Consider the following 21,684-nt stretch of genomic DNA (forward strand, 5'->3'; position numbering starts at 1 on the left):
ATATGGTGCCTAAACATGTAAAACAAAGAGGAGGATTTAGGTAATCAGATACTTTGGCACAAAACATTTCTTCCTGAAATATTCAGATAAAGAAAAGAAACCGTGCATAATTGTCCCTTTTAAAAAGCCACATATTTCACTTTAATTTCCTGACAGATTATTTTTATTGACATTTTGTTGGTTAGCTAGCTGGCACAGTATATAGAGCAGTAGGCCCAAAGTCAGAAAGACTTGAGTTCACATTCAACCTCAAAAACTACTAGCTCTGTGATCCTGAGCTAATCACTTAACCATTGTTTGCCTCAGTTTCCTCATCTGTAAAATGGGAGTATAATGGCATCTACCTCCTGGAGTTAGTGTAAAAATCAAATAAGTTAATAATTGTTAGAACAGTGCCTGGTCCAGAGTATTATAAAAATAGTAGCTATTTTTATTATTATTGATGTGATAATCTTGCTATTCCTATAATTCACATGTAAGGTTTTATTACATAGTGAAAGAATTCTAATAGAAATATGCTGTTATCACAACTCAAAGAGGAAGATTATAGATTCTTTAATGAACTCATTGAAATGAGCACTTATGCAATTATTTCCTCAAACATCAACAGTTATCACTCTTTTGAGCTATATATATATGATTAGTAACCACAAAACTAATGAAATTACAATGATGAAAAACACAACAAAAATCTGTTTCGCTTTCAATTGTTAATGTCAAATTGATGGCACAAATGGAAGGTGGAGTGGATGAGAAGAGCCCAAATTGTAGTTTCACTGTTATAAGGACCTTTTATATAGAATACCTTATCTGCCATGTATAGTCACAGAAACTGATCAGAGCACTGAAAAAGATAAGGGACTTGCCTATGGTCACACTGACAGTATACATTTAAAGCAAGAGATAAAACCAGATCACCCTGACCCTCAGGCTAGCTCTCTATCTGAGCCATTTTACGTCTCTCTCATAGAGCTATAACCCCCATAATTATTATTCTGATGGCCCATAATGGTTTGAGATGATGCTGATGTTTCTAGAAGCAGGATAAGGATCATCCACATTCTAATCATGCTTTTAGGAAAATAAAAATTCAGGAAGTTTAGAGTAATAAGAGAACAAACTCTAGAAGGTTAGACTAAGGGTTCTGAGTATGTGCTCACAAATCAACTATATGTCTATGGTCTAAGAAGCAACTAAGTTCAGAAATGTTCATCACCATATTGGCCAGAGTACCACGAATTCTTTGGCAAGGGAAATCTAAAGCAACACAAAGAAACAAAATAACTCTCTTCTACTTCTGTAGTCGAGTTGTAGAGTAGTGAGTAAGGAGAGCATAGGATACTAAGAATTATATTGTTTTCAGATCATTTATACTTTTATACATTCATACTATGTATACAGATCCATTTAAACATAAAAATGAGACTTGTCAAATGACCAACCAGTTGATATTCTAATGGTATAAATAAAAGACATTCATATTGACATCTTTGCTGTATCATCTTTTGGTAACTCCTTTTTTATTTCAGTTCAACTGAGTCTTCACTGCAGCAAGGCAATCTGTTTACTCCTCCCTAATTGATTCTCTATAACACTATGCATTAAAATGTTTTCAAACCTTTCTACCTTTCTTCAAAACTCTGAGACTTTTTCTTTCTTTTATCCTTTCAGATGAGAACCTTACTTCTTATTTTTTCCTGAGGAAATTCAAAAGATTCAGCATGAGTTCCCTCTGTTCCCCCTTTTTTCATGAAACCTCAACATTTTCTTCCACTCTGTCTTCTTTTCTCCAGTCTCTGATGATATACAATGACTATTTTACTTGCCAAGAACAACTTCTACATGTTGCTCCCAATCTTCTCCAGTAAACATATCCCACTATTGACCCATCTCTCTAATCCTCAGTTTCTTCACTTCTGTCTTCAAACAAGCCCATATCTTCCACTCTTTAAAAGATTTCACTAGGTCTTGCCAAAAAGCTATCATGCTATGCATTTTTCTTTTTAAACCAAATTTATGGGGGGAAAGCTATATATTCTCATTGCCTCTTACTGACTCCTCTAACCTTTACATTCTTCTGACTTCATGAATCAAGAGAAACCTATTTCTCCAAAGTTACCAACGATCCTTTCATTGCTAAAGCTGATGGCCTTCCTTAGTCAATCCTTTTCAACATATATGCAAAATCTGGAGGTTGATCACTTTCACCTCCACTCCTACCCCATTCCCCCAATATTTTTCCTACCTGTTTTCATAACACAATAATTTTATGTATTCTCCCCCTACCTATATGAATATTACTTTTTAGTTTTCTTTACTGCTTTTATGACTATGGGTTTATCACAAATGTTCTGTCCTGGACCTCTTCTCTCTTTATGTTCTCTATTAGTAACCATATTAGCTTCTATGGGTTTAATTATCATTTCTTTACAGATTACACACAGTTCTATATATAAACTGCATACTAGACATTTCAGACTAAATATTCTAAAGACCTTTCATATGCAACATGATCAAAAGAGAATTCGTTAACTTTCCCCTAAAGCCCCCCACTCTACTGGCTTTGTCTATTTTTTCAAGTGCAATATCACTTATCTAATCTCTTAGATTCATAACTTAAGTGATCTTCTTGGCGCTTTATTTTCTTCATTATACATTTACAATCGATTGCTAAAACTTGTCATTTCTACCTCCATAATATCTCCTGAATCCAGAGGTGTGTTAAATATTTCACAACCAGCTCTTTTGGACTGGAAGTGTGCCTCCAATACACTTTTGTTTAGTGTACATTAATCTCTATCAGGTTTCTCCATCACTTTCTTAAGTTGAGACAATCAACATAACAATAAACCAAGTCCTAATATGTAGCATTTGCCAATATCTAAAGTGCAAATGTTCAAATGAAAACTTAACAATCAACTCTCACAAGCACATTGCTGTTTATATATGACCTTCCATCTCTCTTCACACAACCATTACCTTAGTCCAAGCCATCATCTCTTCTTGCCTAGATTATTGCAAGGACCTTCTAATTGATCTGCCTACCTCAAGTATCTTTCCACTATAATAAATGTTTCACATATTTGCCCAAGTGCTTTCTTATAAGAAATGATTTGGCCACAAATTAATGGCAACATTGGTTTAGAGTTCAAACATATTAGAAACTTGTATGAAAAACTTTGCAAGAGGAGATGTAGATAATTAGCAATGCTATCTCACAACAGTTTAAAGTTACAAAAGGAGAAAAATGTGGAGGGGGGAATTTTGGTATGAGACTCAACTAAAGCAGATCATTTGGAGAGCATTTCTAGAAAAAAATATATGAAAATTACCAGTTTTGTGAGCAATTTGATAGCAAACTATTTTCATCAATTTTTACAATAGAAGCACAACATTTGTGCTATAATTCCTAAATGCTTATTTTGTCCTGTGTTCAAAAGGTCATGGAGACCACTTAGCATGAGCTTCTCTTTTTCCCCTTTAACATAAAACCTCTCAGCTTATTTTCCCCACTCTGCCTTCCCTTTCTCCAATCTCTGATAATGATGCAATGTTATCCTTACCAAGGACAACTAAGTAGTTTATTCTCTGCTTTCAACCAATCCTGAATTTTCCGCACCCTTTAAAAAATGTTGAATTTCAGTGCTCTGAATTTGAGGGCCATGCCCCTTTTGACCTATAAATTCTGCTACTTTGCCAGGTCCCTCCTGGAAGAATTTATATAGGCACAGAGGAGAATGGCCCTCAAACTAGATGAAGATCAAAGGACGAGTCTTTGGACAGCAATACAATGCAAGATTCAGTAGCTCCTATTTATCCAAAGGAAAAAGCTCTACTTCTGAAATATCACTTCTTATTAGTGAGGTGCTGGATCTTCTGGTGTTCTTGAAGATCAGTGTCAAGTGACCTGGCACTCAGTTGTGCCTGAGTGCTAATTGACTAGGGTACAAGTATCTATCTTTTAAATAGCCTTTTCCACACTCATGATTAATCCTTGAGGCAACTCAGCCTTGGCACATATTCAAGACACTCGGTGACTTTAGACATAGGTATCTATGTAGGAGTGAAAACTTAAAATGGGCTTGTTTTCATAATTAACCTAGAGATGAAATAGAGTCAGTGACTTCAGGAGGTGTCAGTTAACTCAGAATGGGCAGTCTGTTCAGCTTGAATACTAATAAATATCCTTAGAATAACCTTGACTGTAGCTACTGTTATCTTAGCGTGAGGGCAGCTGTTAACAGGGACCAGAGAGAAGGGAGAGGGGGAATGAAAGACAAAACATTTTATGTAAGTTACAATATGAGAAGATAGTAAACCTGCTGAACCTTTGACAAGCAAATATATGAAGTGTCAAATGGCTAGAATGGAACATTATTAACTTTTATCCCGAGCAGAAAAAATATGTTAAATCCACATTTTATACTTAGTTTCTTCTACTTAGGAAAGTAGACTGCCAAAATTGGATTAACTTTTGCATTTTTGGTGTATAAGTAATAATAACAAGAACAAGAATAATCTTGCTTTGATTTAACATTTAGTCTCACATCTCTAGGTAAAAATTAATAATCAGATAGAGAAAAGAGCCACAGTAGTTAAAATAATTCTCTAGCAGATGGGGGGGAAAGACCACCTAGGAAAAAATACCCCATATAAATAAAAAGAATTAACACTTAAAAACACATAAAAATGATATAAGGAACAGATTTGACAAGAAAACTAAATTCAAACACATACTTAATCCTGCTGTGGGGGGTTGGGTAACAATTTTGAAAACATGAAATGGTTTATTTTTAAATCAGAAGACACCAAACATATTGCAGGTACCTTATGGATAACATTTTTTAAAAAATGCAAAATTTGAAACTTTAATAATCCAGATAATTTTTCCAGTCCTCTCACACTTGTTTTCCCTCCTCTGTACATTCTGACCCAATGACAATGACCTCCTCGTTGTTTGTTACAGAAGACTTTCCATCTATTGGTTTCATACTTTTTCATTGGCTGTCTCCCATACTGACAATGTTTTCTCTCCTCAATTTTATCTTCTGGCTTCTCTGTCCTCCTTTAAGGCTAGCTAAAATCTGACATTTTGCAAGAAATCTTTCCCAGTACCCCTTGATGCTAAGTGCTTTCTCTCTGAAATTAACTTCTTACCAATCCTGTATTTATCATGCATGAGCAATGTGGTTTACATGTTGTCTCCCCCACACTAAATCAGACTGTGAGATCCTTGAAGGTAGCGCCTATTTTTACCTTTATTGTATCCCAACTACTTAGTACAGAGAGAATATATCAGCGAAAATCTTATAGGTCAATATTTCATCAACTTTTAAATATTTATGAAGTCAAATCATGGTTATCCTCGATGAAATATGAGAAAGGAAAGAGCTTTTTCCTTTCAAAAGGTATTGCTATCTTTTGTTTTTAACATTGTCTTCATCTCAGAATTTATCTATCCCTTAAATAGCAAGCCATCCCAGGTCACAAAGAATTGTGTAAAACTATGTATCAATTGAATTTGACAATATATGTATTCATATATCTGGGTATGTGTCCATGTATATATATATATATGTGTGTGTGTGTGTATGTGTGTATATATTTACATATAAATATATATATATATATGCATGCTATCCCATTCCCATAGACTCTCGCTTATGGATGTTAGATTTTCACAGACACAGTTTGCTGAAAACTATAGAGAATACAAGATACTGTTATGCTTACTATGACACAAAGAAAAACGCTTTCAATTCAGCAAAGTATAACCCATTTCTAATGGGCTTTTCTCCAACTACAAATATCCAAGCCCATTTCAGTGTGATAGATGCAATCACAGAAATCATTTTGTTCAATAATGCTCTGATTACCAATGAAAGCAAGGCATAAAATATAGTATAACAAATATGGCCATCAAAGAGGTTAACCACTGAAAGAATGGAAATTGTCCATAATGGAAAATGAACAATAAAAAAACATGGATTCAGATTTTGATTTTGCAGCTTGCTATCTATATTATCTTGACCAAATAATTCCTCTTTGAGCCTCAGCTTCCTCATTTATAAAATGAGGGATTTTATCTTTAAGATTAGAAGATCTCTAAGATACCTTAGAGGATAAGTTTCAAATATGCCACTCATGACACTCCCAAGTGGCTTATACTATATTAAAATTTAGAGGGTTGGGGGAAGCTAGATGGCTTGGGGGATTGAGAGTAGGGCCTGGAAAATGGAGGTCTTAGTTCAAATCTGGCCTTGGGCACTTCCTAGGTCAAGAAATTTAGTTCCCATTGCCTAGCCCTCATCACTCTTCTACCTTAGAACCAACACACACAGAAGGTAAGGGTTTAAAAAATGTAATTGGGAAATGTTTGACAAAATAAATAAAAATACAATAACCTTAGATACCATTATAGTTTAAAACTAAGTCAGTATGCAACCATTAGAGCATCCTCATGAACCTTATTATACTTGAGTTGGGCACCTCTATTTTATAGTTTAAATCTACAGTCCTTGCTTCTCTCTGCTGCATACAATTCGCACGCTTCTAAAAGCTCTCATTGTTGGATAAAATGTAAAGAGGAAATATAAAAAGGATAAAGAATCCTGTTGTTCAAATCAACATGCATCTGGATCCTCAGCTCATATAATGGGTCTTAAAATGCTTACATCTTGGGTGACTAATGAAATAGTCAAGAAGCTGGGCTTAAAGTTGACCTGTTAGAAAAAAGTAAGATAGATTATATTTGGAAATGTTATAGCAATTTCAATATCAGGCTCCTCAAAAGCTCATCTTTTTATACCAAAATTCTGCTGGTGGCATTATATGCCTTCAAATCATAGAATACCACAATTCAGTCTCAGAAGAATCAAAATTTTTGGTGATTCAAATGATGATGGAGAGATAAATGATGGCAATATAGGCCATAGCATGTAACCCATGAAGATTTGTTTCCAAGAAGTGGCATGAGATATCCAGAAATGAAGGCAGATCAGTCATACAAAGAGAGGAAATGATAATAAATGAAATATTCACGTGTTGTTTTAGTGCCCCCATAATGTTAAAAGTCCTAAATAAAAGGACCTTAGCATGTTTAATAGTTTTGAGGGCATAGATCAAAATCACACAGAAAGAGAAAGGGTGAATGGGTTTCAATTTACTCCATTAGATTCCATTTGATCATGTAATTAATTATGTGGGTTCCTCATGCTGAAATAAAAACCTTACCTTTTTTTCAGAAATCAAAGGATCCAAAGGAAAATAAAAGCAAAACTAAACTAATTGGACCAAAATTCTGACAGAATATCAAAGTAGACTCATAAATTATGATAAACTCTTAGTTAACATATTTGTTTACTCTTATGCTGAAAAAAAATGACCTAAGTGAAACTAGACTGAATATAGTTATACGCTGCGTCATTAATTCAATCAATCCAAGATCTCAGGCCAAAAACTGAACCACAGGCCAATGTTTTTAGTTTAGTTTAGTTTGGGGTTTTTTTTTAGTTTAGTTTTGTTTTTTTTTTTCATTTAGGTATTCTGCCTCAGTTAGGCTGCCATCAAGTGACTGGTGGTGTTTCAGTAGGATATCTAAAGCATGTAAAACTTGAGATTACAAAATTAAAACAACAAAAACGACAAAGAATTATGCCACAAGATAAAAGTTTTAGATTTGGAAAGGATTTTAAAGTTCATCCAATATAGTTCATTCTTTTTACTGATAAAGAACAAGAAGCCCAGAGAGGTTCAGTGATTTGTCTAGGGTCAAAGAAGTCCTAAATAGCTGAGCAAAGATTATGACTGTTTTTCTTTCTGCTACATCAAGCTGTTGCATTCAGCACAATCAGCTGTGTCTTCCTAAAACAAAACCTACTTGTTTATTTATTGTAGGCAGTTTGATTGAACAGTGGAAAAAGCACAGGACAAGGACTGAGGAAAACCTAATTTCAAATTCTGCCTCACACATTCTAGGTAAGTCATTTCACCGTTGCCTGCCTTAGTTTTTTCAATAATAATAATGATAAATAATAATAGCTTCTTCACATGGTTGTTACCAGGATTAAATAATTTAACATATTTAAAATATTTTGCAAAGCTGAAAGCCCTATATAAATGCTAGTTGTCATTTCCAAACAAAAAAGAACCTAGTTAACTTCTCACAGAAAACAGGTCAAAAAAAGTGACTTATAAATATTAAAGTATATAAACTGTCACCAAAACTGTGATAAAGTTCAACTTCAGAACATTTACTTTGTTAATCCTCCTATCTACAGGCTAATTAGACTTTAAAAATCTGCTAACTCTATCTTATTTTTAGCAGTTAAAAAGTTAGAGAACAGGTGTTAAATAGTAGATTAACACCTCCCACATACTTACAACAAAGACTAATTTCTTGCTCATATCTTTCTCTTCAGACTTTTCAGACTAATTTCTCTATTCTTTTCGGTAGCAATCAGCTCACAACTCTTTTTCATCCTTTCTCTGACTCTTCTGAAGACACATGCGCTTTTCTATTGAAAATATTGTATTATTCTTTCTGCCTATCAACTTATAGTAATTTGTCTTCAATACTTCAGAATCTGAGAACGGGAACTTCAAAACCATTTAGTTCAGAGGTTTTTGATGTCTGGGAAAATTTCAGCATAATGTTTTGTTTTGAAAACAGAAGATATATAGGATTACAAAGGAAACCTATTATAATCAAAAATAGTTATCTATTTAACATATAGATATATAGATATATAATGGAAGCTTATGGACTTCAGTTTAAGAATCTTCCCTTTTAAAGGATTCTAATTCAATAACTACAACAAAATGAGGAAGGGAAAATGAGGAGTACTGGGTAGAAGGTGGGAGAGAGGCAGAAGGAGTAAAAGGGAAAGGGGAAAGTTAAGGGAAATGAAAATTAGAGAATTATATAATTGTCAGTTTATTTCTAAATGAATGAAATTATATAATCTGAGTTCTTAAAGAAGTAAAAGAAAATGAAAAGTCAGCTAAGTTAGACAGAGATAAAAATAGACTTTGTTTCTTTAATGAAGTTAAACTGACTGTCTATTATGTCACACATTTAAAACCTTAGCTCAAAGTCTCTTTTGGGGCACTCATCTACAGACATCAGCATCAACAACAATAAACCATTTTCAGGGTCACCTAAAGGTTGGTGCGGATGAATGCTTCTTAAAATGTTTGATTCAGTAGTCCTGCACCCTAGGGCTTTAAGGAAGTTGTACAAACAAGCCCGGGATTATTATTGCATTTAATTAATTTCAAACAAACTCATAAAAGTATTTTCAGAGTTTTTTCTTTGATAATATGATTATAGGAGAGATTCTCAGGTTCTAGTTTGTGAATATTAAAAGATCTCTGTCTCTGTAATCTACTTTGTAAATACAATAGTTAATTATTAGTATTTTGTTGACATAACAGATCTAAAAGAACTTTTTCATCTCTCAGAAGCTGAAACATGAAAAATAAAACCCTTAAAACTTTGTACTATATACATAGTTAATAGGGAAACTTCGGATTTTTAAATAATATTTTAAACCAAAAAAATAGAGAAATAGTTTTCAATGCTCAATTTTCAGCCGTTAAATATAGGGACAAAGTCCCTGATTTCACTGGTATAAGGAACTTCTAAGTGAGAAAACGCTTCTTAATATAAATATGTTCCTTGTCTGCAATTCACAGTCTCAAAAAAGTTGCCTAAAGCACTGTGAGCAAGCTCAGATAGAAATGGGGGCAGCTATATTATCCATCAAGATCCCTGTGGCCCACATATTGACTTTGTTATAAAAATGTCATATGTTATTTTTGTTAAATATTTCCCAAGTACATTTTAATCTGGTTCTGGCCAAACTAGCATTGTGGGCTGCATTTGTCATGGGGTGTTGGATGCTTCTGGTTTAAAACAACTAGAATTTAAATGATTTGCTTAAGGTCAGAGAGCCAGTATACAGAATTTGAACCCAGGTTTTCTTGTCCTCAGGGACATCTAAGAGGCAAAATGGATTAAGTGCTAGAATCAGGAAGATTCATTTTTCTGAGTTATATCTGACCTCAAATACTTATTAGCTTGCATGACCCTGGACAAGTCACTTTATTCTATTTGTCTTAGTTTCCAATCTATAAAATGAGACGGAGAAGGAAATGGCAAATCACTCTAGTATCTTTGGCAAGAATATGCCAAATGGGGTCAAAAAGAGTCAGACCCAACTCAAAACAACTGAACAACAAAAAAAATTTCTTATCCCCAAAGCTAGGTCTACATAAAACAATGCAGCCAATTTTATTTGAAAAGCAATCTGTTATTGTCACACAATTTCAAGATAGTCTTCCCTGGCACAAGAACAAGGTACTATTAGATTTATTCTACTACATAAGCTTAAAAAAATTAACAATTATTGGGGGGGGGAAGTATAACTACACACTCATACCTTTTGTTCATTTCCATATGATAGCCCTTCAGGTAGTTGGGCTTTGGCTTTCAATCAGAGAAAAAAGGAAATCTAGTCAAACCAATCAGACTGCCTTATGGTAACAGAGTTAATGTAGTAAGTCAGTGCTGAAATTGAACATATAGTAATGATCATTGAACTAATTTAAAAAAGAAAACTTTCAAAATACACTAAAGTAGGCATCACTACAAAGGAAAGCAAAGAACTAAGGAAATTATTTAGATAATATGGGCAAAAATCACTGTCACTTTGTGACTCAAATTAAATATTCAGGTACGTGTGAGTCTTGATTTCACCATGTAATTGCCCTAGTGTTGTATTTCAGTTTTACATCTGTAGATAGAACTAAAGACTCGTGGGAATTTAAAGCAATTTTCCATGCCATCTCTCGGCTCTTCACATGTGGATATGTGTGTGGAGGGGATTTGATCAGATATTAGTCACTTTAGTGCTATTAGGGTACAACAATCTGTGGTATTCAGCTTTTGTGCTCAATTTCAGGAGGTTTTATAAATTAGATTACACAGCATTTCCAAAGCAATTTAGATGCCACACACTGAAGAGAGGCTAGAATAATAGTATGCATCTAGACCAAAACGTTCATGGGACAAATTAACTGTGACTTCTTACAATGGAAATTGTACTCCTGCTGCCATTAACATTTTCCTGAGTTTTAAATTTCTCAGACAAAACTTTTCTTAAATTCCAAAGAAACAGTGTAAAACTCAGCTTTTTTTTAAAGACTAAAGTCCTTTTAATGACATTGCACTAGTGATACTAAGGGGAAAATATTTCTGCCAAAACACTCTAATTAGCTAGGCTGTTACTACCTATGCAAGTAACTACTATTTTTACTAACAAGTCTTCCTAGAAAGGATTATGCTTTTTGAAAAAATTAACATTTCAGTTTTTGAGATAAAAACTCACTATTTGACAAAAACTACTGGGAAACTGGGCAAACAGTTTGGCAGAAATTAGGTATAGACCAATATCTCATATTCTATACCAAGAAAAGGTCAAAATGGGTATATGACTTAGTGGTACCATAAGTAAATTAGAATAATGTAGAATAATTTACCTTACAGATCAATGGTAAAGTGAAGAAGTTATGACCAAACAAGAGATGGAGAGCATTATAAGATGTAAAATCAATAATTTTGATTTTATTAAATAAAAAGGTTTTGTATAAAACCAATATAACCAAGATTTGAAAAGCAAGCAAAAAAATGGGGGGTATAGTACTTTTTTTATAAAGAGCTAATTTTTCAACTTATAGAGAACTAAATCAAATTCAAAAGAACACAACTCATTGCCTAATTGACAAATGGTCAAAGGATATTAATAAGCAATTTTCAAATGAAAAATATTCTAAATCATGCTTGATTAAAGAAATGCAAATTAAATCAATACTGAGATACCACTTCACACTTTTCAGATTGGCCAATATGACAGTAATGTAAAGTGATAAATTTTGGAGAGGATGTGGCAAAACTGAAACACTAATGCAGTTAGTGAAGTTGTGAAATGATCCAACCTTTTTGGAGGGAAATTTGGAACTATAAACAAAGGGGCATAAAACTGTGTATACCCTTTGATACAGACATTTACTGGGTCTGTATACTAAAGGGATCATAAAAAAGGGAAAAGGACCTACTTGTAAAAAATATTTATAACAGGTTTGGGTTTTTTGAGGGTTTTGTTTTTTGTGGGGTTTTTTTGTTGGTCACAAAGAATTCGAAATCAAGAGGATGTCCTTCTATTGGGGAATAGCTAAACAAGCTGTGGTATATGCTTGTAATGGAATACTATTGGCTATGAGACATGATAAGAAGGGTCATTTCAGAAAAAAGCTGGAAATATCTACATGAACTGACACAGAGTAAAATAAGCAAAACCAGAAGAACATTATAGCAGTACTGTGAGATGCAATACTGTGGGATGATCAACTGAAAGATTTAGTTACTCTCAGCAATAGAATGATGCAGGACAATTCTGAAGGACTTATGAAAAAGAATTCTATCCACCTACAGAGAAAAAACTGATGGAGTTTGATACAAATCAAAGCCTACTCTTTCTCACATTAATTTATTTATGGTTTTATTTGGGAGTTTTAGTTTGATTTGAATATTATCTTACAATAATGACCAATTTGGAAGTATGTTTTGCATAATAATATATGTATAACTCAGATAAAATTACTTATGATCTCTGAGGAGGGAGAAAAGGGATGGAAAGAGATATTTTGGATCTTATAATTTCAGAAAAACATGTTGAAAATTGTTTAAAGAAAGCAACTGCTTGAACACATGGGTTGATGCAGAAATGATTTGGGATGTAGACTCTTAATGACCACCCTAGTGCAATTATCAATAATATGAAAATAGGTCTTGACATGAATCATGTAACCATGGAAAAAATTTTTCTAAACAACAAAAAAATACCTAAAAAATTGTTATATTACAGATAATGGGGAAAATAAAATATCTTTGAAAATTAACAAAATTCACAAAAGAATCAATTTGATTATTATTATAAGCAAATGGAGGTTTAAGATATAATCAGATATCAGTTGGAAAATAAATGATCTTTCCTAAAGGTATGAGGCATACCTATTGCCAGAAAACTAATATTTATGAAGCACTATATAGTAGAGACGGACTTAGGATTATTCAAATATTACCTTTAAAACTGACAAGGTGTGTGACCCTGGGCAAGTTGCTTAACTTACATGAGCATCAAGTTTCTTCATTTATAAAATGGGAATTATAGTAGAATTTACCTTATAAGAGTTTTTGTGAGGATGAGATGAATTAACATATGCACATTGTTTGCAAAGCTTAAAACACTATATAAATTCTAGCAATTATTATTACTTAAATGCATGATCTCATTTGAGCTCATAGATGCTACTTATCTTTTCATTTTTATAGATCGTGAAATTGACAGAAACTTTAAATTTGTTAAACAGTTAATAAGTATTAGATTTATGATTGACATACATATTTCTCAACCCCAAATCCAGTGTTCTTTCAGCATCACTACAGAATAAATCAACACTCTCTCCAAATTCCACTTTGATTTCTTTCCAAAAAAAAAATCCCCTGGAATTCTGGGTGAGGCTGTCCCTGTATCTTTGCAGGGATTCCATGCATCCATCTCTACATAACAAGAGTTAGATGTGAATTTGAATTGCTACTCTCCTAGTCTCTCCTAGTCCTGTCCTGTGATTTTAAGCTCATGGGGTTTCAACTCTTGGGACCTCAGTTTCATCTGTTAAATTGGGGAGGAGGAAAAATAAATCTGTAATACCCTTCCTAGACTTAAATTCTATGATCTGGGTTCTGCTTTGATAAGAAATATGGCCTATACAAATATCATCAGCATTAGAAAACTAAGTGACAGTGTCAATATGAAAGTTATGACTAATGCTTTGCTGGAAAATTAGACTTTTTTCAAAAATGTTACTTCAGTCAAGGTGCTTATGATTTTTTCAGAAGGATATATCTTGAATTGCCCTCCCCCAACCAAGATCTCTTCCTCCCAGTTATAGATATATCCAAACACTGGAATCTAAAACTTTTACTTTCCTCTATGAATTTTTAAAATTACAAATATATATATTTAAAGTGGAAAAGATTTAACAGTTCTAAACCTGAAGAAACTGCTTTGAATGTAAGAGAAAGTCATTATTTGCTGACTATCATAGTTTATTTTGAATTGGCTAAATTCATTGATGTGTGAACTGCTTATCAAAGCTTGATAATCAGTTTATAAATCACTTTGAGACTGGCAGAAATAAATATTAATGAGTCAATTTGCAGGGCATTCAGAGTGATTTCTTCCTACTCCTATCCCCATGGTGAAGGGCCTTCCTTATTTTATAGGAATGAATGTACAATTTATTGGCTTTAATGCCTTATTTTTTTTCCTCAAGATGGTCCTATGACTATTACACTAACTCAAACTATACTCTAGAAAACTCCCTTGGTAGCAAAGAAAATTCCCTCTCAAAAAATAAAGACTATCACAGAGTGAAGTTCTTTAGTTTTAAAGAAAAAGTCCTATTTATAAATCCAGCCATAAAAATGAAACTTTAACCTTGAGGGACAACATATTAGGCTGAATGTTCAATCTGCTGAATGCACATGCAAAATCTCTTGAGGAAGAGAAATAAATACATGACTAGCTGCAGAGTTTGATTTTAGGAACACTGGGATAAACTTTTTCAAATCCAACACTTTTTCTCCTCATTATACAGTCATACCATCTTAGATCCAGAAAAGAGAATTAAGAGATAATGTAATTTATGCTCCTCATTTGAAACACAAGAAATGGAGGTCTGAATAGATTTGTTCATTTGCCAAAGAAAAAGTTCTGGATTTGATATCAATTAACCAGTGTTTGAATCTGACCTCCACAACTTAAAAGCTAACTAATTTTTGACCAGTCACTTAACTTTCCTTCTCTATAAAATGAAGAGATCAGACTAGATGATGCCCAAGGCCCCTTCCATCTCCAAAACTATGAGGCCACAAGCATTTCATATCTTCCTTTGCATGTGGTACTAACCAAGATAAGACAAGAACCCTTTTTCCAAGTTCATGTTCCTTCAACCACAGCCTCTTTTATCTCCAACAATTTGGAATTCTCAAAATGGAATATCCCATGATTGGTGCACATTGAGAACCAAGAATGTAAACTATCATCATTTTGCTTTATTTTTATGAGTGTCAGTTATAATATATAGAAACAGAACTGACTCTGAGGTTAAAGGACCACCTTTTTTCAAACCATGTTTTTATGTTTATTATCTGTGTGACTTTGGTTGAGTCACATAATTTCCCAAAGCTCCCAGTTTTCCTAATTTTGTTGGACCAGATGGCTTCTGACATTCTTTCCATTTCTACCTCTACCATTAGTAATTCATTCTTTTCACTTAAAGTTGTTCTTTGTTTGCCTTCCCCTTAAAATTAATATGTGAATGGTATATGGGAAGGGTAACATTTAAATCAAACAAAACATCTGCACCAAAGACTCATGATTATTTGGAGATGACTCCAAATCATAAGAACCTCAGATTCTCAAAGGTTATGCTAACAAATGTACACTCTAGCAGCTTCTGCCAGACTGAAAAGTTTTCTAGGACAATCCCAGAAAAAGAATATAAATGTTTACCAAGGTATTGCCTAGATAAATACAGAGAAATTCACTACCAGCATATTGACAAATTGATGATGAATTATTTGTGAAAGGCAACCAAAGTCAAACAAGTTAGTTACAAAGGTTGTCTATCATCTGACTCATATCCAAGAAAAATCTCTGCTGTAATATGCAATAAATGATCATCTAGCCATGTAGCCGTCTATAGGGTAAACCTCACTAGAGTCTTTTCCCCTTTTGGACATCTCTAATTGTTAGGAAGAACTGATTCCTGAGATCTACCTTAAGTCTAAAGTTGTTTCTTTTCAGCTTCCACACTTTGTTTTGGGCTCTACTTTATGGGACAAAAAGAACAAGTCGAATTCCTTTTTCATGTGATAAGCCTTCAATTATTCAATTTCTAGAGTCTTTTACCATTAAGTTGCTAAATGCTGGATTCTTTGACTGTGAAGGAGCTTCCGGGCTTTATGAAAGCCTCTTAGGGCATAACCAAATCTCTCAACCAATTCAAACAGTCTTCCTGTCACATCTAGTTGTAATACCTTGATTGAATGGATAGTCACAGGACTTGTTCACACTTACATTATACATTTGATTGATTGATTCAATATTTCTCCTCAACAAAGGTGTCAGGGCATACTTTTGTGTCTGTTCATTCAAGTAGAAGAATTTGGTTTTATTGATTGACTCAATTGACTCCAATATTAATACTGATGTCACCGGTAGAAGTAAAGCTCCACTCCTTTCATGTATAAATAGTGTGCATGACTGATTCAGTCATCAAATGGATTTTGGAGCACATGCAAACATTGTATAGCTGATTGATTCAAGTCTGCTAAGCATTTGGTAGACAGACTCAGACTTCTGATTGGCTACAGTGCCAGAAATGGAGTACATTCAAAGGGAAATACCAAAGCAAACTTCTTTGTCTTTCCTACCTGGTTCTACCAATAAAGCCTTAACTTCCCATAAGTGGAAAGAAGTCTAAGGCTATCTTCACCCAGAGCTAACATGAGGTCAGTGGATAAAGGCCTCTGTTCTGTTCCTCTTTTTGTTTCTTCTTCCTTTTAGTTTAAAAAAGTATTAGAAAGCTCTACAACCTTATGAGCATTGATGGATTGACATGGTGAACCACCAGAAATCCAGGAACTCCTCAACAGATTTTGTGGACAGTCAAGAGGATAAGGAACAAAATGACAAGCAATGTTTGATCCACCATGGATCAAAGACAACCAAAAAGGAGCCACCGTGATTCACCTATTGGCTGTACCAAATTTTGAGATAAACTTGGTTGGGTTGGGTCAAATGCATTAAAGAAATTGCCTTAAATTCCAGGCCACTCCTCCCAGGGTGGAAAAGAATACGCACAGATATTAGGGGAAAATATTAATTATGTCTATTCTTGTTATATATTATCGGAAAAATTCTTTGTAAAATTTAATTGATTTAAGTTCATTAAATGATAATGGGATATTATTCACTGGCTATTGCTATTGGGAAAAATACACTAAAATGTTGGCTGTTATTAACATTAGAGAAATATCCACCACTCCCACAGAGGTACCTCCACAATCCTATGGGTAAGATATAGCCTTACTTAGGCATTTTATCTAAGTGGAAGTTGGAATCAAAATGCCCAGAATTTATGTAGACTTTATTAATTATTGATATAGGAATCCTTTCTGAATCAACTGTTCACAAACAATCAGAATCATTAATGTGAAAGATCAAAATCAGTTAGAGATTGTAAGAAAATATTGAAAATAAGAAGCTATGACATGCAATTAATAATTTTACAATTAGGACTACATTAATAAGGTACAAGAGAATTGGATAAAATCACTGAACAAGGGGGCAGCTGGGTAGCTCAGTGGATTGAGAGTCAGGCCTAGAGATGGGAGGTCCTAGGTTCAAATCTGGCCTCAGCCACTTCCTAGCTGTGTGACCCTGGGCAAGTCACTTGACCCCCATTGCCTACCCTTACCACTCTTCTGCCTTGGAGCCTAGGTGGCTCAGTTGATAGAGAGGCTTAGACAGAACAGGTCCTGTGTTCAAATCTGACCTCAGACACTGCTTAGCTGTGTGACTCTGAGCAGGTCCCTTAATCTCAGTTCCCTAACTCTTATTACTCTTTACCTTGGAACCAATACTTAGTATCAATTCTAAGACAGAAGGTAAAAGTTTAAAAGAAAAAGAAAAAAGTTCACAAAAGCTTGGTTAGAGATTTAGTTTTAATAGATCATTCTAAAGGCATTAAAGGATGAAATTAGGTAACAAACAAAAATGGAAAAGATCTGTTAAGATTTCTGAAGAAAACTTTTTTTTATTTATGGATATTACAATAGAAACACGAAATGGTGAGTGTAAATAGGATGTGGCAAATTACCAGCATAGAATTAAACAGCAAAATCGGTGTTGAACACTTTATCATAGAGTTTATATCACTATAAAGAATAGATGAACATGGTATACAGGAAGATTGAAAAAATCAGAGATGGAAAATACAATATGTTCTAGTAATACCCATCTAATATCAACAGCTCTGTAGGACTAACACCCCATATTTGGTAGATTTTCTCTGAAGGGTTGATGGGCAGACATGGACAAAAGTCCCATAATAAAGAAAAGTATGTATAGGTCAATATTGGGAGGGAATATTTATCATTAAGAGATCAGAGAACTACAGAAATGGGATAAATGTAAATGAACTAGGAAGCAACAAAGATCTGAGATTTTTAAAACTGCCTATATTATGAAAAAAAGCTTACAGGTTCTGAGTTTATCTAGTTAGTGAAGAGACAATGAGAGATAATTCAACGTTAGATTAAACTACAAGTGTACTGGTGTGAGAGTAAGCATCTTTGGGAAATACATGGGAAAAAGGACAAGAGGTTGAGGGTTCTTCCAGAAAGAAGGATTTAGGCTAAACACCAACATAACCTTCCTCCCCCTAAAGAATAGGAGACATAAGGAAATGGTCCTGCACATACAGAAAAAAAGGAAAGTGAGCTAAGTAAACTCTTAAACCTTATAATTTTATGATTCAGGAGTCTTCGAGTACTGAAAGACTGTGAGGCTCTGCATATTCTCAAAACTAAGAGAATTATAAATATTACCACAGTGGCACAATTGGAAGATACTATGACAAATATATCTGAAAACCAATCTATAAAATAACCTGAAATGATTGAATAAAGTCAAGGTAGAGATACATTTTCTGGTTTTTTAGACTGAATGCTTTGGGGATTTATTTCAGATCAATTTAACTACATAGATAGTATAAATTATTGTAATATTTAAATGTCTCTTCCTTAATTCATTCTACCTCAGAAAAATATTTTTTCTTGGCACAATTGCACCTTTAACTTTTTCTATCAGAGTTCACCTCTCTATCTTCTTATATATACACAGAAAGATTTGAAAATGAGCAGTGAGAAGAGGTAACCATTAGTAAAGAGGATACATATAAGACCAGATTTTACAGTGATATTACTGTAGTTCAAATGTGAAAACCTTTAGAAAACAGGTTGTACATCATATATATTTAAGCTCTTTCCTTCTGGCTTGGAATCTATAATAAATATCAGTCCTCAGGCAGAAAAACAGTAAAGCCTAGGCAATTGAAGTTAAGTGACTTGCCTAGGATCACACAGCTAGAAAGTGTCTAAGGCCAAGATCTTTCATATCTATGTCCGGATCTTTCCACTGAACCACCTAGCTGTCCATTTCCAATATATTTTTAAATGAAAACTTATTACAAACTCAATGATTTTATTTTAAAAGTAAAGATGAAAAATGTATATACGGTTTAATCAATCAATAACTAGAATATAATCATTTAAATCTTATAATCAAATATCAATAAAAGTTTAGGATGACCATTTCAAGTAGGAATTTCTATTGCTATTGGGGCTTTTTAAAGAAGGTAGAGGGATGGGAAATTAAATTAGCATAAAGCATAAAATAAGGGAAGCATTTTCTTACCTGCTCAGCTAATTTTTTTCCATTGATGTGAGCCTGCATAACAGCATCATTAACAAGTAAGTGGAAATTCAGAAGTACATGCTCAATGTCATATGTTCCATGTATGGTATCTGAGAGTTCTTCCAGGGATCGGATGTAGCCCCGCCAGTGAGGATCAATTTCTGCCACGTTGGCCAAACAGCCTCTAACCACGTTAAGGCAGTAGCCCATACAAGGCTTACTTAAAGTCAGAGCCTGGCAGTGGGGGCAATATTGCATCTTCAGGAGGGCTTTGCTGCACTCTTTTGAGAACTGCAGATGATCGGTCGTATTGATGACTTCGATACCTAGATTAAGGGCTTGCAAGAAAGTCCGGCTGGGTAACAAGGATCTCCCCATCTGCCCCATTACAATTTTGGGAATGTTACCAAAGGGGTTAATATCTCGCCTTGCCATTCGAATACATTCCGAGTATTCCAGCGAAATATCCGTCACTCCAGGGTTAATGAGATGATTGTAGACCAGAGGAAACAGCGTGTCAAAGAATCTGTTCACAAATTCATCTGGACTGATGTCGGTGCCAAACACAAAGAGTCCTACATCTGTAAAGAGCTCCTGAACGGAGGCAGCAGCCTCTAAAGCCATGTTCCTATACGTGTTGCAGAATAAGGTGCTTGTGTAATTCTCTGCCTGCTTGATGAGGGTTTCAAAGGTTTCTGTAACAAGAAGGAAATAGTAGAGATAAGACATCTGAATATTCAATCAAATGATAAATCAACTAATCAATCAAATATCCAATATATGCCTACTAGCCCTTATGTGCTCACCATCATGCATGGAACTGAGGATTCAAATATAAAAGTGAGAGAGCACCTACCTTCAAGAAGCTTTCATTCTACTGGAACAATGAAGTTATTATAATCTTTGGTCAAGAGAGAAAAAGAATTTCAAACAGTAAATCAACCTAAAGCTAATTAATGTATCATTTATTTACTCTAATGATTACGAGGTATCAATTTAGATTTTGGTTATCATAATATATTGTCAATATTGTTATTAATTATATTACTATATATTTTATTATATAATATAAGAGTATGTATAATATTATATAAAATTATAATATAATATAATATAAATATGTAACTAATATTATTAAATTCAATACACAGTATATATAAAGGTGGAGAGATGTGTGTCATATAAGGATGCATACAGTCAATAGTCTGAAAAAAACAATGCAGTTGCCCAAACAACTTCTGGAATGTGTCAAAATACATAAGCTAGAAATCAGCTTTACAGGTAATGTAATTCACTCCTCTCATTAATTAAGCAGTTATTCCAAAGCCAATTAATTAAAGGTGAAATATCACTGATCATTTAATTTCCTAACATGGAATCCATTATTTATAGAAGATGGCTAACGGTGGCATTAAATCTTTCACATAAATGCCTTTTTTATTATTTAACTTTCTGAGCCTTTTCATAATGAAATTCAGTAGAATTAGCTATATACCTCTATTATATAAAAATATGTACTACTAATGATAAGGAACATGTTAGGGTTAACATGGTAAAAGAAGTAAAATTATTTTTCTTTTGCTAAATTTCTTTTATTTTCAAGGCACTGCATTTATTTCATTATTTTCCCCCTCCTTAAATCTCTTCTTCTTGCTGTTATAAGAACTCTACCTAGTATTTTTCTATCTAAAGCAAAAACATAGGGAAGGCAGAAGAGCAGTAGGATATGACAATGGGTACAGTTTAGCCCTTTGGAGTTAGTGGTTGAGGTGAGAGGGTGTAGGAATAGATCACTGTAAAAGACAAGCTAGTATAAGAACCTGAGGGTGAGAGGGGAACAGGTTTCTCAGGGACCATTCTGCCACCAAAGGGTTGATGGAGGTAAGGTGATACAGTGCTAGGAAGATGAATGGTGCAAGGATAAAAGCTCCTTGCTAGTTATGGTTGTGTCAATGTTCTTCAACTACTAATCATACCCAAAAGAAAAAAAGATATTGATCCTTTAAAATGGATTCTTTCCTATAGTTCAAGCCTAAGTAAAAAAAATATATGAAATAATATGTCACACTTTTTGCTA

At 33.9% G+C, this 21,684-nt stretch overlaps 1 protein-coding gene across 1 annotated transcript in view; it reads right to left on the bottom strand.

The window, feature by feature from the left end:
* Positions 1–21,684, bottom strand: part of GPC5 (glypican 5) — a 1,030,679-nt gene that overhangs the window by 651,100 nt on the left and 357,895 nt on the right. The window contains exon 2 of the mRNA XM_044669349.1: positions 19,608–20,302. Coding sequence (XP_044525284.1) covers positions 19,608–20,302 — 695 coding nt within the window. The remainder of the gene's footprint in view (positions 1–19,607; positions 20,303–21,684) is intronic.

Source organism: Gracilinanus agilis, chromosome 3 (assembly GCF_016433145.1).
Source record: "Gracilinanus agilis isolate LMUSP501 chromosome 3, AgileGrace, whole genome shotgun sequence".
NCBI classification, from domain to species: Eukaryota; Metazoa; Chordata; class Mammalia; order Didelphimorphia; family Didelphidae; genus Gracilinanus; species Gracilinanus agilis.